The 18,519-nt window shown below is 36.7% G+C and overlaps 1 protein-coding gene across 1 annotated transcript in view; it reads left to right on the top strand.

Moving 5' to 3' along the window:
- USH2A (usherin) overlaps positions 1–18,519 on the top strand; it is a 401,466-nt gene that overhangs the window by 91,081 nt on the left and 291,866 nt on the right. The window contains exons 17-20 of the mRNA XM_068939839.1: positions 930–1,202; positions 2,641–2,798; positions 4,118–4,262; positions 15,071–15,301. Coding sequence (XP_068795940.1) covers positions 930–1,202; positions 2,641–2,798; positions 4,118–4,262; positions 15,071–15,301 — 807 coding nt within the window. The remainder of the gene's footprint in view (positions 1–929; positions 1,203–2,640; positions 2,799–4,117; positions 4,263–15,070; positions 15,302–18,519) is intronic.

Below are 18,519 nucleotides of genomic sequence, written 5' to 3'. Positions count from 1 at the left end.
TTATATTGAGCACATGCTTTGTTTTAACTCGCTGATATAACTTGTTATCCTCCCCTCCAATGATGGCAGTGAATAACAAAGCATCAACACAGTTTAATGATCTTTAGATTAAAACAACCATTACTTAGAGGTAATTGACAGCACAGGCAGGTTTAAGCGATGCTCTTGTATTTCTTCTGGTGTCTGGTCAGATATTGTCATCTTCCCAGAAGACAAGGGGAGAAGCCCTTTCTCCAAAGCCACCTCTGCAGTTTAGTGCATGAGTACAGCCCCAGATACTTACACTATATGATAATTAACCATCTCCTGGCTTTGCAATGTCTCTCTTCTTTCTCATTTGGGAAATCTCCAGTCAGCTGGAGCTAGACTGCTTCCACAATCCTACCTAGGTCATGTATCACTTCCTACCATGATAGTGAAGTTAATTTTTCTGAAGTGGTGAGACCTTACTGCCTACACAGTAGGTTTACTTTGATGGAAGACACATATACATGCACCCCTCCTATCCATTAGTTCATTCTGAAAGGTCAACAGTTAACTATTGCTCAAATAATGTCCTATCCTCTATGCAAAACAAAAATAAAATGACCCTTTGAAAATCAGAGACCTGAAGTCATTTCACGTAACATTTGGTCAAGACTTTAGTGCATCTCCTTCAGGTAAGGGTAACAAAACTCATAGAATAAATTAACAAAATGTTAGCAGGCCCTAAAATGTGTGAAGGGGAAAATAAAGAGTGTACTCCGAAAAATGCAAAAGTGACTATTTGGATAAAAATAGCAGGAAAATAAAAACTTCTTATATGCTATATTTTCCATGAGGCTTGTTGTTTGATTGTTAGGATTTTAAATGCATTGGTGCTGATATTTTTGTAGAACTCTAGAAATAGTTTTGATACATTAATTTGTCTGACTTGCATTTTTGTCTAGGTATAGTTATCAGATATGAACTTTACATGAGAGAAAAATTAAAATCAGCTGGGAACTTTCTTCCTCCTGAAATTCGTATTTTCCAAAGCAGTGGATGGCTCAGTCCTCAACCAGTTTTGGAGTCTGCTAATGAAAATGCCTTGGCTCCACCTCAGACCAGTACCGTAGTCACTGATCTCGAACCATTCACAGAATATGAATTTTATGTGCTAGCAGTAAACATGGCGGGTAGCATATCTTCAGACTGGGTATCAGGACGAACAGCAGAGGCAAGTAAGTGTTGATTTGAATTTGTTCACTAAAAATTTAGAGAGAAGCAAACTGGAATGCATTTGTAAAAGTTTGTTCAAGAAGATTTATTTAGCAATGATTCAAATAGGGATGCAGTCTTCTCATTTTTAACTAATTAGACAAGTCGGAGTTTCTCAGAACTAAGCATGTGAAGAGAAAAAAATTCTTCACCATTAAAATCATACTATTGAAGAAATAAACTCTGTCACTCAAACCAAAATTTCAAAACTAAAAGACTGCAAAATCTTCCAGGCAGCTTTTTCCCCAATTTATTTTTATGTTCTTTAAACAGAGAAAGCATGAGAAAAGATTGTTTTCATCACAAATCTGTAATCAGTTGGTATAATTTAAGAATTTTGTCCAAGAGCATATGTATATGCTGGAAGGGGATTCAAGTGAGTTTTCCTGAATCGAGGCTTTGATCGTTTAGAAGTTTGTTTTTTGTTTTTTTTTTTAAAAACTATTCATATGCTTGTATAGAGGCCAAGTATCATAATATGGACTAATTTTTTCCAGAAGTTTAATCAGTTCATAACAGTTCTTATGGCCAGATTTTAATAAGTGCTTGCCATTTGACATATTATTCTGAAATAATGGATATTTATTTAAATCTTATATTAGAAATCTGATTTTTAGGCTGATAAAGCCAGTATTTTGCAATTAAACATCTCTATTACCTCACTGATACTTTTGTTTACTGATAGCTTGAAAATCATGTCCTCAGTCATTTGCTTCTGAAAAATAGCAGCCTTTCCCCTTTCAAAAAGTCTCTGTGCATATCTACTCTTAAATAGTATATGTTATAAAAGTGTTAAATTGTATTTGGGAAGAGGTCCATTAGTGTGGTTGTTTGTACATAACAGAAGTGCAATGAGTCGGTATGCTATTATTACAGAGTAATCAGATGGGGATTTAACTGCAGTGCAAACAATCCTTTTACAGATTTAGCTAAGGAAGACAAGGGAACTGTTTTGTAAGAAGTGAGAGACATGTTAATTTCAAACTGGCCCAGCAAACAAAATTGCTTTTAAGATGCTAAAGTATTGAACACTTTTGCTTTTATCAGTTTTTTCCCAGGTTGCCTGAAGTTTTTCTTCAAGACTTTCATTTATATGTACTTCCTACCTGCTACAGGATTTAGAACTTTAGTGTCGATTACTAGTACTTTGAAGACATAGGCAGAGGTTTAATCAGCACTCATGGCGAGGGTGAGAAACAGGAGAGTGATGGGTGGATGAGGTACTTTCTGTGTAGTATCAAAATAACATGAAAATTCCAGTTACACCTGAAAAGTTGGTTAAAAAGGAATCGGACCTGACAAGTCCGTAAAGCGGATGGTTTTTTACAAATACAATAAGAAAGCTTGCATGACACATTGCTCATTTATTTTATGAATGTTATTCTATTAATTTCATTTCAGCCCCGGTATTCATGCCATCTCCCTCAGTATTCCCTCTTTCACCATATTCTCTCAATGTGTCTTGGGAAAAACCTGAAGATAACTTGGCAAGAGGAGAAGTGATGGGATACAGTGTTGGTTTGATGACTGAACAACAATTCTTGCCACCATTTTCCCAGGTATTATTGTTGTAATATGTTTTTCCTAACTGATAATAGGAAAATTGATTAAAGTCTGGTGTCTTCTTGATGTCCAGATGAAATTATTTGCCTCATTGCTGTACATCCTCTGACCTTTTTCACTTGTCAGTTTGTCATTTTCTTGATTGTGCTCTGATGTTGTACGTTGTTTCTAGGTTTTAAGTGGCATTCCTGAAATTACTTGTTTTCAGTGGTGGGTAGGATTCAAAAGCAGGAGGAGTCAGATTAAGCAGCATCATTTAAACTGCCATGTTCTTTGCGTGGTCTGATTCTGTATTAGTGCAATATTTGTTGATAAGCTTAAAGTCACATTGTTTTGTAGTAATCTCTGCCTTCATTTTAAAAACAAAACAAAACAAACTGACTGGCTTCCTGGAGAGCAGACAGACAAGTCTTTTAAGTGAGAAAACCTAAAATAAAGAAAACCAATTTTGTAAAGTCTAAATATGTGATTTTTAAAATGCTATTTTAATTTTTGAATGACTGGATTTTGCAGACAAATATAATGGCAGTAATAGTACGCTGAAAGCTTTGGAAGGAGCAATGAAACATCATCTGTAATCAGAGTATGGGAGTGGGTCAGGTGCTCTGACATTGTATTTCTCAGTTCAGAACTGACTTAGGCTTTTAATGGTATCACAGATAGGCCTCGGTTTGTCTGTCTATAAAATGGGGATAATATTGCTTATCTGCCTCCTAAGGCTGTTGTAATAATACGTAATTGCTTGTACGTTGGCCACAGGCTTGTGAGATTTTTCACCTAAACAAACATCTGATAAAGAATTTATCTAAAAATATAACATCTTATTCAGTTCCCCTGTCTCCAACTGATAGCTTAAAATAGTGTTGAAGTAAAGCAGATTCATATGCCTGTAGGTATTGGCTATTCCCGCCTGTCATAATGCCTGCTAATCAAGTGATTCGTTCAGTGATGGTCAGATTTCATCATTTAGTGGTGTCATCTGGGTTCTAGCTTCTTCTGTTCTGCGCTTCTGTTGTAGTGATAAGTGTAGCACCACACAGTTTTACAAGGCAATAACTTTGTTTCCTCATTTATCCACTCAGGAACTGGATTATTACCTCATAAAACAGTGTGATGGGAAGTATTATCATTTAAATCCTAGCTTATTGAGATTCTCAAAATAATCTTCTCCCTCAGTAGGTCTTGGCAAGCTTTTCTGTATCTAAATGAAGAAATCTGCAAATTCAGAAACAGGATGTTAATGAACATAACATTTTCATTCCTATGAACTGATAACATTAACCAGCTATCATCATCTAATCTGCTTGCCTTGCAGGTTTTGCATATAGCTGAGGCTCATGAGCTGTCCTACGTAGTGGCAGGATTAAAACCATATAAGTCGTACAACTTCACTATTACTCTCTGCAATCAAATTGGTTGTGTAACCAGTGAGCCAGGCATGGGGCACACCTTGGCAGCTGGTAAGGAAAGAATCTGTATCAAAGTGCAAAGTTGACACGCAATTTACTAATGAATACTATTATAGAGGATCATAGGTGGATACACAGTGGCAGGAATAGGTGTTGTATTAATACAAACTGACTCACTCAATTATTATTTGCTTACCTTGACAGAATAAAACCAAATATTTTCAATGCAGTTTTAAAATACCTTACTATGGCATTAGGATTTGTATACCGTGCTCTCAAGTGCAAGTTATGTACATTTTTTTCCTCCTGCTTATTTAAACTGTAATTGTACGTAAATGTGGCTGAGCCCTTTAATTCATGTATGCTGCTAAGTTTTTATAGTTCTTAATTTTTTTTTAGTGTATATGTTAACGTTTGCACAACAGGGCGTGCAAGGTGTATGTACTATTCAATGTCTTGCTTAACATGAATGATGAGTTACATGTTTTTTGTATTTAAACTATAACATGTGTACATAGTGTGTACATTTGTGTGTCTAAACCAGAGGGAACATCCATGCTTTGGGTTTGTTGCTTTGAAATGTTGGTTTACCTTCTGATATTTATGAGATTTTTTATATCGTTATACTCATACTTTCTTAAGGAAATAGTGCTTAGCAAACTGCGTTTATGTGTCTGTGCACCTTAATAATTTTTCAGGGTTTGAGATAATTTCAACCACATTTTTCAGGGGTTTCAAAGATACTAGCTTTCTACAAGTTTAGTGGAAAATAAGCATCAGTATAGAATAGAGATGGAGAAAGCCTGTATTTACTTTGGTGGAAAGACTGGCATGAATTCACTTCTTAGACATCAGAGGATCAAAAGGGCTTTGAGAGAAAAATTGTTAGGAAAATTGGTCTTCCCAAGTCTTTTTATTCATGGAACAAGGTAGTCAGTATGACTGTTTAATTCTATAAATATAAGCTCAAAATCTGTGCTGTGTGACATATTGGTGGTTACCTGCAGAGATCTGACCACTTAACGTTGCAGTTTCCTTTTGTATATGTATGTAAAACACAGTATTACTTTCACACGGTGTAAGTGTTAAGCAATTAGTAGTGGTGTTAGAGGGATGTTGTGGTGATGGTCTTTGAAATCACCTCTTAGGTAATTTTATCTCCCAAAGGAAGAAAATCTGAAAATTTCTGCTATCCAGTATGTTTTTCTTGGCTCTCTGGACCTGAGTTGCCTGAATGCTCTAGGTGACCCTGCTTGAACAGGGAGGTTGGACTAGATGATCTCCAGAGGTCCCTTCCAACCTAAACGATTCTGTGATTCTGGGAATTCTGTCAAAGCCCCTCTGCTTAATCAGTGAAGGGATATGAAGGAAGAGGGGTCCAGGAGAGCTGGTTAATATTCAAGCATCACTTCCTCCAGGCTCAAGATCAGTGCATCCCTCTGAGTTAGAAGTCGAGCAAAGCGGGCAGGAGACCTGCATGGATGAGCAAGGAACTCCTGGCCAAACTGCAACAGAAGAAGGAAGTCTAGAGAATGTGGAAAAGGGGACAGAGCACTTGGGATGAATTTAGGGGCATTGTCAGAGTATGCAAGGATGCGACGAGGAAGGCCAAGGGCCATTTGGAATTAAATCTGGCAAGGGGTGTCAAGGACAACAGGAAGGGCCTCTTCAAATACATCACTAGCAAAAGGAAGACTAGGGAAAACGTGGGCCCGCTGCTGAATGGGTCGGATGCCCTGATAACGAAAGATGCGGAGAAGGCAGAGATATTGAATGCCTTCTTTGCTTCAGTCTTTACTGCTAAGGCCAGCCCTCAGGAATTCCAGACCCTGGGGACAAGAGAGGAAGCCTGGAGAAAGGAAGACTCTGCCTTGGTCGAGGAGGATCGGGTTAGAGATCATTTAGGCAAACTTGACATCCACAAATCCATGGGCCCTGATGGGGCGCACCCACGCGTGCTGAGGGAGGTGGCGGATGTTATCGCTAGGCCACTCTCCGTCATCTTGGAAAGGTCCTGGAGATCAGGAGAGGTGCCTGAGGGCTGGAAGAAAGCTGATGTCACCCCAGTCTTCCAAAAGGGGCAAGGAGGAGGAGCCAGGAAACTGCAGGCCTGTCAGCCTCACCTCCATCCCTGGAAAGGCGATGGGACAGCTCGTCCTGGAGGTCGTCACTAAGCATGTGGAGGACAAGAAGGTGATCAGGAGTAGTCAGGATGGATTCACCAAGGGGAAATCATGCTTAACAAACCTGGTAGCCTTCTATGATGGGATGACTGGCTGGGTAGATGAGGGGAGCGCAGTGGATGTTGTCTACCTTGACTTGAGCAAGGCTTTTGACACTGTCTCCCATCGCATCCTCCCAGGTAAACTCAGGAAGTGTGGGTTGGATGAGCGGACGATGAGGTGGATTGAGAACTGGCTGAATGGCAGGGGTCAGAGGGTTGTGGTCAGTGGTGCGGAGTCTCCTCCCTGGTAGTATTTATACTTAGACACCTATCATATTAAAGAAGACAGGAGAAAACACAATAAAGTAACAGACATACCTAGATTTATTAGATGTTTTGCACTGTAGCCTTTTCTTGTTTACTGGTTCTAGGCCTTGAAGGTAAAGGTTCCGTAGTGGGTTTCTTTCATGTTTTTATAGCATATTAATACAATATCTTAAATTTTGACAAGCTGAAGAGTAAAGCACTTAGATTTTACATGATATTTTATCTTTCATCGTTCACATTTTTGATTTCTAGAGAAATTGTTTAAGAGTCTCCATCCAGACTTTTTTTGTGCATGTTCCATTTTGGGAATATTATTTCTTGTAAGAGAGTATTTTAAAAGGAAATTTAAAAGAAACGCTACTCGTGTTTACTTTTAAATTAGAGCAAATTCAACCTTAGAGCAAAGTAAGTTAGGGGAAGCCACTCCTGTCATTTACAAAAATAGATGATTAAACCTTAGTCCATTAATTTCCTTTTATGTTACTGAAAGGTGCAAAAGAAAATTAAAATTGCCTTTCTAGGATTACTGAGGAATTCTGTTTCATGGAGGAATGTCTCTCCGGCATGGACTATTTCCCTGGCTGTATGCCACTCCCTCTCCCTGCTCTGGCAAAGGGAACTGTTTGGAGGAAGTCTTGACTGAAATGTACTCCAGCATAATGGTCCCCTCACACTGCAACAGTCCAGGCACTTTGAATTGTATTGTAAGTTGGGCTACAGGTTATACTAAATTATACTAATTCTTCTCTGATCTTTAGGAGGAGAATGGAAAGCCATCTTTGGTTTGGAGAATATTGATTTATCACATGGAACATTTACATCAATGGGTACCTTGGGTGTTGTATTTGGGATGTCTAACAGAGGTATGATAGAAAGAGAGCTTACTCTTAGAATTGCCCAGTCCTACTAAAATTTGCCACTAGAAGTCGCAAGTCATTTTTAAATTGTATCCATAATCATTAGGTTAATTTGAAGACTTGCTATGAAAATACATACTCTTAGAAATGTATCGTTCTTCTTTTTCTCTTGCCACATGCTTATTTATATGGAATAGCACAGCAAATAAAAACAAGGGCAGAGAAGAAGCATGACATCATTAGAAACAGCAATGCTGAGAAAGAAAAGTTGAGAGGATGATTAAAAAGAAAAGAAAAGAAAATCTTCTGTAGTCTGGGTCAGAATTTAGTAGCAAGTCTGAAGAGAACAGAAGTATCAGCAGCAGTTTGCTGATCTTCCGATGAAAAGTCTTTCAAAGGATAACTTCTTTTAAGTTAAAATAATCCAGAAGCATACATAACAAGCAGATCTCTTCCAACCTGGTTTAGTGTAGACATCAGTTCCCGGGATATTTTATGAGCAGCTTCGCCAAAGGAGAGTGAAAGAAAACCAAAATCAGTCATATATCCTTGCACCTCTCAAGCTGGCAAACAAACTCCTCTCCAGTACACCTACCCACAATATTTGTAAATGGCAGTAAAAGAAGACATTTTGGCCAGGAGAATGTGAGGAGGAAGCAAAAATAGAGAATTCATAGGAACCAAGTTATTTACATTAAAGCTGAGTGGAAGCTATCACAAATGAATACAAAATCAGGAAAAAGAATAGGAAAGAGATATAATAAATAAAAGAAATAGCATCAGTATGCGTGATTCATCACCAGCTCCAATGATGGAAGAGAGTGTTGGAAGATCAGCATGAGGTGGTAGTCCAGTATTAGGATGAAAAACCAAAGCAAGCATGTCATGACAATGGAAGAGGGGAATTAACCCTTCCCTGTTACTCACAGCGTAGGTAACTAGACAGAGTTAGACTCTAGATTTGATATGTTCAGATATAAATACAGAAATAGCTTTTAAAGACTCAATTCATTAAAGTATTTCTTTCATACTTTCTTGATGAGTCTTTTAAACATTAAATTAAGGGTGTTTTTATGGTCCATGGGTATTCCATATCCGTTGTTCTATTTTAAATACTCTGTGTACTGCAGTATTGTTCATATGTTATTGAAAGTCTTGGCTGATAGATAAGGAAGAAGCTTATTTTCAGTGCTTTGTTTGAAAATTTGGAACAAAAACTTGTCTTTGCTACCCCGAGGAAGTCAAGTTGGAGCTACGTGGATGGAATTGAAAGTAATACCAAACAGTAATTGTATATATTTTTTTTATCTCAACGTGTGGAGCCGAATTCTACCTTGTTCCTTTTTCCAAGCTCTGTCAAGTTCAAATTCTTGTTTATTTTTGAGAATAGCATTCAGCCTGTTATTGGTATCAGATCTTAGGTTATGCTTTTGTTTTTGAAAGTACTTTATTTGTGAAAATGCTCTGTGGTTATATCTTGTGTGAGGTTCTGAGCTGCCTTGGAATTCCAGTGGCACCAGCTGGTACCACTGGAAAAGCTGGTTCCTAAAAAGTAATTTTTTGACAATATGTTTACTTAAAATTATGAGTTACTTGTATTATTCTTTGCAACACCTGTAAAGACAAAACATGCATGTTTTCCAAAGTTTTCAGTCAGTCAGAGAAACACCTTTTTTTCACCCACTAATTTGTGACATTTCAATAGGATGGAATTAGCTGAATGAGGGCTTGACTGGTACAGCAATTGCTTATCCTACACCTCTCAGTATCAGATAGTCAAAGTGTGCCTTAAACAATCTATATAGCTGTATTTCATTGATGACTGTGTAAGTGAGCTTACTTTTTGTAATTAAGTTCGTCTTTCATTTGCCCTTCTTTATCTTTTTTAAACTTCATTTAAAAACATTTTTTAAGAGACTCCAAAGCATAGCTTTATGATTGCTACCATTTACTCCAGCACATTGTATTACTGATCCTTTGCTTTTGATGGCAATTACAGGGTTCAGAAGCTAATTTGTAGAAGATATTCTTCCAGCACCAGCTGCATCTGGCTTTCTTGGCAGACTTCTCAAGCAGTTGTATTGGTTGTTTGGAGTTGCCTCTGGGTTTACTGGGGTAATGATGCTGATGGGCTTTCTGGGCTGTCTGACATTCCTTGATGTCATTTTCTTTTTGATTACCCTTTTAATCTGAGTAATTTGTCCATTTTTTCTATTCATGAATAAGGTCCAGTGTAAGCCCTTTTCAAAAGCCTTATCCCATTTGTCATGGTGATGCAGCATTTGTTTATGTCTGTCATAGACGCTTTTCTACAAAATACTATGACTCAATTTTAAAATCACAAATACCCTTTAAACAGGTAATTAGTAATGTATATTTTCCTTTGTTGCAGAAGAGAAATATGAGGGCCATTTGCTGCTGGCCTGAAAACACACATTGTTTTGCATGCATGTACATAAGTCTCTTATTTGTGAATAGGACCCAAAGTGATTAAACAAGCACTCTTAATATGTTAATTTATAATTTTAATTACAACAATCTTGTATATATAGTCATTAGTGAATACTAATATAAATATTTTTCTACCTTTTTATTCATAATGCATAAACCAATCATCCAGTTACTTCTCGGCAGTTGCCTGTTTCCGTTTCATAATACAATCTTTGTTCTTAGTTATGAATGCATTTTGTTCATTCCTGTCTTGAATAATCCCTCATTAAGCTAGTCACTTTCTGCTCCATGCTAAAAAGGAAAAATTATCATGCAAATGTGGCATGCCATATTAAAAAGCACATTACCAAACACTTTTGTTGCTGTCCTTCAATTAGTTTCCCTTCTTTGAATTTAATTTCATTTGTTGTTAAACTACTGACTTGATGTATGGACTCATGAATTTGAGGCTGCTGCCAAGAATGTAGCAGGGAAAAAAATCAAAGCCTCTTCAGAAAGCTGCAGAGGCAAAGCTGAAATGAATTTGCTTCACCTTTGACAAGAACACTTGAACAGCACTGGAATCCTCTGATGATTCATCTTGGCTAATTATCCAATTATTTATTTCAAGAATAAAGACACTGTTTTACAATTGGAAAAGTGTAAAGTAATCTGAGAAATTTGGTAATGACAGATGACTTAACTAACTTCTGAGATAAACAGTATCTGCTCAAACTTATCTTGCCAAGTGTTCAAGTTGTAGTTAAACTGCTCTTTGAGTTTCAAGAAAATAGTAGGGAGCCAAGTTAATTTGTTTCTTCTCCCCTACCAAACACACATTATACTTCAGAAAATAGCCCAGTTTATTCTCTTCCCTCTGTGCCAAATTTGCAGGGTTTTTAAGCTATGTTTAAGTTGTATTCCTCTTGATTAAAAGCTTTTGGTTCAAAGCAATACTTTTTAATTGCCTAATGATATAAGTCAGTTCTTAGGAAAGAACCGTGCATTTAGGAGTTCATTTGCAATATAACTGAAAAATTCATTGCATGGCAGTAAAACAATTTACTGTTAATTACAAGGAGAAGAATTTGCTGTACCATGCTCACAGATTGCCATGAATCATGCAGCACTCCTAGAGATTTATAACAGATGTGTAAGTGGGATGAATTAGCAGGGTTTAATAACAGAGACACAAATCATGCAGACTTCAAGGAGCTTTAATTGATATACTAGAATGTGACGGGCATGAATCACTCAGCCATTCAACAGCACTGTAACATATGGTCAGCTCAATATGCTGCATCTTAAATCGGTTGGTGAGTCGTTGGTTGTCCCATATGGTGGAAGCAATATATTTTTCATGATTTTTTAAAAAATACTGTATCTTAAATCTATTTTTAAAGAAATACGATTGCAACATGTCCATTTTATTAAATTTTCTCTTGATGTCCATTATGAGTCTCTTTATTCCTTTCTTGTGAGGAATTCCAAAATGGGCTCTAAAAAATCTTCTAAAGAAATTAAAATATTGTCAGCAGATACAAGTATCATTTCTTGACTCATTTGCTGTTGAAACGGCTGATGCTATTGTGAAGTGCAGAAAGCAAAGATCATACTAGAAATGCTTCAGCAATCTCATGGTCCTGTGAAGCAATAACTCGTAGCAAAAATGAAAGGGATGAGCATTAGACTTTGCATGTAATTTTATCTGCAAAAAAAGTTAAAAGCTTTTTTCATTAAGTTTTTGCCCTCAGATTTGCTGAACATTCCTGTTTTAATTTGTGTGTGTGCATTTTGAATTCAAATCAACAATAATTCAAAAACTACCTGCTTTATTACTATTACCTTTTTGAGCTAATCGGACAGGAATAAAACCTCACCCATTGTTAGTGCAGAATGGCTAACTGAAGACTTCTGTGGAAGCGTACTCAGATATCTATGTACAGTATGCTAAGAAGTAGTTATTCAAACATATGTAAGCCTGTTAAATATAGCCACAGTGTAAATATGTTATTCCTGGGACAAGAATCTGGCAGAGTATGGAAAAGCTTTAGCAGTCGTATTAGTAAACCTGACAGACTTGAGAAAGGAGTATTGTATCCTTAGAACTGTGGCTGCCAGAATTTAATGTCAACAATTAAAATTTATTTTGATCCTTACCTAGTGTTTATTACTGTTTGTATACACAACAGACCTTACTAATACAGAGTTGCACTATTAGATGGAATTACCATCTGTTCAGAGTGAAATGCTGGCATCTGTCTTCGAGGCTAAAACTAAAATGATATTATTTCAAACAAAACAAAATTAACTGCTCTTTACTTACCAACTTCATTTTTGTGTATATGTGTGTGCATACACACATGGGAAAGGCTTATCTGTAATGACCTGTGTACAACATCTATATTTAGATATATGACTTCAGCATAAGCTATATGGACCATCTGTCTTTATTGGTCTTTTTTGTGCCCTCTGCTACACAATGGCATGCAGCAATCATAGGATTTTAAATACTGTTTTAGCTCTATAATATATTAAATATGTATTATATAGCAAGACATTAAAAGTACATAATTAAAATACACAAAATGTGACTTTGAATCCACTAAAATCTAGTACGCTCATTATTTTGACAGATGTGTCTTAACAGAACGTGACTAAAAAAAATTAAATAGGTAAAATTATAGTCAATTCATCTTTCAGAAAGTAGCTACAGGTACCACAGTGACACCTTTAGGAAAATATATACTGTATCTTTTAGTTTTGAATATCTTTAATTTCAGCATTTAGTACCAGGTAGGGCTAGGGCTACATATTTCTCTTCAGTCCTCTCTGTTCCTGTGCAGAGTTTGTTTTTTTTTTTTTTTGTTTTGGGGTTTCTTTCCTTTTTTTTTTTTTGGTATGGATTTATGTAATCTGTTATGAATAGTATCCTATTGTCTAGATGAACAAAAATTCTCAAGCATCAATGATGCTATAGTTTAAATACTAATGTTATAGCAAGGATGTTGCTTTCGGAAAGGATAGGTTTCTATTCCATATATCACAAAATAATAAATTGTGTCATACCAGTGTTTAATGCGTGTACACAGTGCATTAACTGTAACTGTAGTACATTTATTTGTGCTAGAGGAGACTTGAAAATGATTAAAAAATCAATACTTCCCTGTCAGAGAAGCAAGTGTTACGATGCATTTAAGTAGTTAATTGCATAAGCCCCATAAAAGCTTCGAGTTTGGGTATCAGGGATGCCATAATTATGGTCCAAGTAACTGCCTTTTATTCATACTAGACTTTAAAGGGAGATACTGTTATTGTCATAAGTGTTAGCTGTGTATGTTTTACAAATAATGAATTTCCGTTTTACCATCAGTAAGCTGAACTGGAGGGCTCAACCTCAATGTTCGCATTTAAAATGCTGACGTACACTAGTTCCCTCCAAAGGTGAAGTTTTGATTGTTAAGCCATGTTTTCTATTTAAACCTGTGCATTAATACTGCAATTCATTAGTGCTGTGCCCTGCTTATGCAGGAAAGCTTATGACCTCATGCTGCATTACTTCAATTTTGACATTGTAAATTTCTAACATAGCGTGAGATACTAATTAGATTGTGAAGTCATAAATGATGCCTAAGCAGGAATTTACCATATACAGTGTCACTGGCAGTTCCCCAGTTCCCCGACTCCCTGCTTTCTCCAAGAAGAGTATTTATCAAGTTGGGCAGTAGCAGGGAGAAGGAAAATAAAAAAGGAGCAACATGCTACAGGCAAATGGGAAAAATGAAAAATATGTTAATGGTTTTGTAAATGCACGAATATTTAAAAGGATGTTATTAATTCATTCTAAATGAAGCAATCTCTCTCACTGTGAAGTAATATGTCAGATTTCAAAGACCCATATTTTAATTCAGGTTTTATTGTTCTTGAAGGGCTTTTATTGCTCTTTACTATGTCATTACTGGAACAAGTAATGTTAACAGGTCGTCATTGTGTTTCACTTCCCGGGTTCAAATGAAGTTTCTATTGTTAAATCCCTTTCTTCATAAGGGAAAGAGGTGGAAGAAAAGGGCAAGATAAGATGGATACAGAATCTATAAACAGTGAAGTGTTCTTGTGCTTCTTCCCCAGACGATGTCTGTGTTGCTGTTTCAAAGCTGGTCCATTCCTTTCACACCTGTATGGCCATCACTTCATTATCCAAACAGGTCATGCTGCCCTCCAGTGGCTTGCTGTACGGTACTTAAAGCATTAATTTGTTCATAATTTAGCTATTCAATGACCAACTCTATCAGAATGTTTGAAGGAACATCAGAGTATTGGTGTTAGTAATAGGGGGATTGTTGTAATACCATAAAACTATCTTATGCAGATGCCTTCATGGAAACAGTCTGGTATAGAGTTTTACAGTGCACCAATTTTGGTGCAGGAAAGTTAGAGAAGATCATTTTCTTGAACTGAGTAATTATCTGTTTATAAGCCAATGTTATCTTAGTTTGTGTGTGTGCTATGAGGAAAAAAACCTAGTGGGCTGTCAGTATTGTGAATGGATAGCTGTTTGCTCTTATTGGCTAGGATAAGTTTTTCTAATGATAAGACTTGTGCTGTCACGTACCATACTGCTGAAATGTAGCAACAGTTAATTGACTGTTCAGATTCTCCTTTGGTCTTGCAGTAAAACCCAGTACTGAAAGTTACATACATTTGTGCTTACGGTGAACATGGCATGGGAGACTAATCAAGGAAGTGATACAAATGTAGTTTCTATGTTGAAGTTGACTCAGATTCTAAAAGATTGTGAAAAAACTTCATTTTCCTTTTGGATATAATATTAAAGACATTTATCCAAAGCCTGAATAAACATGTAAGGTTTTGCATCTGTAGAATTAAAAGTAAATGTCTATAAGGATTAAGAATTTTTTTTCCTAATAAAGGTTCTGTGGAGATCTACGTTTATTCTTAAGGTGACCAGAAACTGAAGCAGGAAATTTTGGAAAAAAAATCTTATGCGTAATAAATTATTTCCCAAGCATTGTGGGCAATGATACATAGACAACTTTTTTTTTTTTTTTTTAAACACACAGCTCCAAGAAAACTTAGTGCCCCTCATCTTGAAGGAATAAACAGCACAATGGTAAAGATAAATTGGAATGAACCTGAAGAACTTAATGGGCCTTCTCCCATCTACCAGGTGGAAAGGATGGATTCATCTTTAGCTGCATTGAGTACAGAAGTGATGAAAGGAATCCGTTTCCCAGGAAATGGGTATTACAGATTTGCTAGTTCCACTCTCCCTGCCAATACTTACTTTACAGGTAAATGAGTTTGAATGACTTATAAAATGTACCAATTGTACTCTACATTTGCTTTACCATTTATCATCATCTTCTATCTCATTTTTATGGTAAGATCTGTGGTTTTTAATTTACAAGCATAATGTGATTGTTAGTGATGTATGGGCCATTTAGCTTCTCGGACAAAAAACTGTTGGAAAACTTTATTGGACAGGTGGGGATTTGTATTCTCTTGGCTTTGGACATAGAGATGTAGATGATGGTGAATGTTGCTGCATATTTCCCTCATTCCTTAGTGGTAAATATAATCTGGATTTTATTTATTCTTCTGAAATTAAAACTTTTCAATGATTTCACTGTAAAAACTCGGGCCTATTTTCTTTGGTATCTTTTTGGGGTTTCCTGAGGTTGCATGAGTGCTCAGAAAGCTCTCTCTTCCCTGTTCAGAACATCTGTGTTGTGAACCTGTTTGTTTTGTCAAAGAAGAAGGAAAGGCTGCCAATCTGACAGCACTCTGCTGTTCCTGGGCTGCTGGGTATTATCAGCTCTCTTTTTGACTCAGTATTTAGTTTGGAACTGGCAGTTTTTCAGATCTAAGCATATCAAGTTTGCTATGTTCTATGATTCTCATATCTTTTTGATATCTACACTTCATGGACAGAGCAAATATCTAGCCGATATGTTTTTTAGAAAAATAACTGGATGAACCTTGACGGGTGTTTGGGAAATTGTAGAGGTGAAGCGTTACACTGATGTGTATGCAGTATGAATTTTTAAAAGTAAAGAAGAAATGGCAGAGCTGAAGATTTTAAAATAAGTGTGTGTGTGTGTGTGTATATATATTATATATGTCTCTCTCTTTATGATATTGATAGAAGCAAGAGGGAATCTGAAAGGAATCTAGATAACGGTAAGAATAAGTGTAAGATGGCATGCTGAATGGGCCAAGACCACACCACAGTAGTGTGATACAACTCAAGCTGGAACTGAATCTTCTTTGTTAAGACAGAATAAGGGCTGCAAAAAGCATGCAGCATTATTAACACCCCCAAAACCCATCAAGATTTGAAGAGGGCTCAGTAGCTGACATTTCTTCTTCAATGAGCACCCATACCTCAGGCGGAGGGGGACGGGGGGAAAATACTGCTAAGAATATGTGGACATGCTTCTCTTGGTCCTTGCAAGTATGGAGGTGCGTGAAATGAGTTTTCTTTAAAATAAAAATTGCCTCTCAGCTCTATGTGATCTCCCATTGAATGTGATTAAAAAAAAAAAAAAAGGAAGATCATTTCCCCCTTTTTTTTTTTTTCCTGCTTAGATGCTGACTTGACTGGTAATCAAGTACTAATAACAAATGATAATATGTTGGTTAAATATTGACACCATGGTGACTTGGAAAAGCTGTCTCTGTGCATGAGTCTGTAGGAACAGCTGGTGGGTACCTTTCTGCATCCAAATTGCATGATAGTTTTCCTGACATCAAAGTTTGCACCCTTTAGTGTATGTTTAGTAAAAAATCTTTTACGTATCTGTTCTGTTTTCTGTCTGCTGTTTTGATGATGAAAACAGCAAAGGAACTGTGAAGTGCAGTTTTTCTTGTTGGAGCTCCAGTCAGTCCCATGACTGTGGTATAGGTAAATAGCTTAGTTAGATAAATAGTTGTGGGTATCACTGAATTTCCTGCTTCATATCAGAAGTCTCTAAGAGTATTGAGGAAGAAGGAGATGCACTATGTGGATTGTTACTATGTCTATCTGCTTTTTAACCAAGACACTATAACACTAATCTACCCAAGTGCTGATTCAAGCTATGGGCTTCTGTTATGCTGTAAAAAACTGAACCTGAAGTCTTGAATTGAATAAGGTTTCTTGAGATGGCTGAGGGTGATCTGAGACAGCTTGAACAGAGGGGATGGGAGAATATGTTGAAATAAAGCTCCCCTCATTTTGTCACCTGATGGTTGATAATGATGTTTGGATAAATTAATAACACTTTCGATTGTGATCTTTCTATAAGATCGGCTATTAGTCTGAGTTTCTAGAGATAAGCTAGAACCACAATACACTAGGCGATTTGTCCACACATATGCTGGTAATAACTGACAATCAGGTTAAATCAGCCTATTTGGTACCTAGAAATGTGTAATTCCTAAACTTGACAACTCCATAAATTTAAAAAAAATAAAAATCTGGGTTTGTTCTAAGTCCTTCTTACAAAACATGATGGAGGGAAAATAACTGAAAAGCTAGGAGGTTTTTAAAACTTAAGGGAAATGAAAAACATTCTTTAATTGTTCTCTGCACTTATTTCTTTATTGAGGCCCTCTCTCATTCCCCATCTCTGAAGACAACAGGCAGTTGGCAATTGTACTGTATAGGTGGAGTGGCTTTAGTATGAATGCAGTTGTGTACCTTATTGACACAAAAGCATGGCAGCTTGTATATGTCAATCAGTAAACAGATACTTTTTGGTGCATGTGGGATCACCCACTGTTAACCCAGGAAAAGACAGATCAGTTTATTCATTGCTGATAAATGCACTTGTCTGTGCTACCTCCCTGTCTAGTCTTACACTCTGAGGTGCAAGTAATAGGGGCAGATATATTATTTGGGAATTTTTCCTAATTCATCTTTAAAAAAAGTTAGGTAATAAACACTGGCTACATCCTTCTGTCTGAAACAAAGCTTCTAGCTACACAGGAAGATGATGTGTTTGAGTACACATTGGGTAGAGAGGAAGTCAGGTAAAGAAAAGGATTGTTTCTGCCAGAATTGTCCTCTTGCAACTTCTCAGTTCTTCAGACTGTAAAGAAGTATTTTAGGCATCTGTGATATTATTTGACTGAAGATGCAGACTTTATTTTTAATACTTATCGCTATCCTTTTAAATTATTGGAGACAACAGCATTCATTATATTCATCAAAGTACCGTGAAGCAAAAAAAAGATGTTAGCATTCTCGTCTTAACTAAGGAACTCATCTGTCTCCCCATCATTCTGAAGATTGAGGTATTCTGGTGTTTATCTTCACATGTCCCCATGAGACAGCAAAGTGTTATCGTTCTGATTTTATAGATGGGCAACTGAAGGGCACAGCATGAGGCCCAGATCCCAGTGTGCAGCTGCTAGCTCAAATCCATTGTTTTTAATTGAAGTTAGATGCTTAATTGCCTTTCTGAATTGTTCCTTTAATGATTGAATGTAATGGCTAGGTCCAAAGAAAGGGATTTTGACATCACAC

This window comes from Struthio camelus, chromosome 3 (assembly GCF_040807025.1).
Source record: "Struthio camelus isolate bStrCam1 chromosome 3, bStrCam1.hap1, whole genome shotgun sequence".
Taxonomy (NCBI): Eukaryota; Metazoa; Chordata; class Aves; order Struthioniformes; family Struthionidae; genus Struthio; species Struthio camelus.
This window is presented reverse-complemented; position numbering and strand designations above follow the sequence as displayed.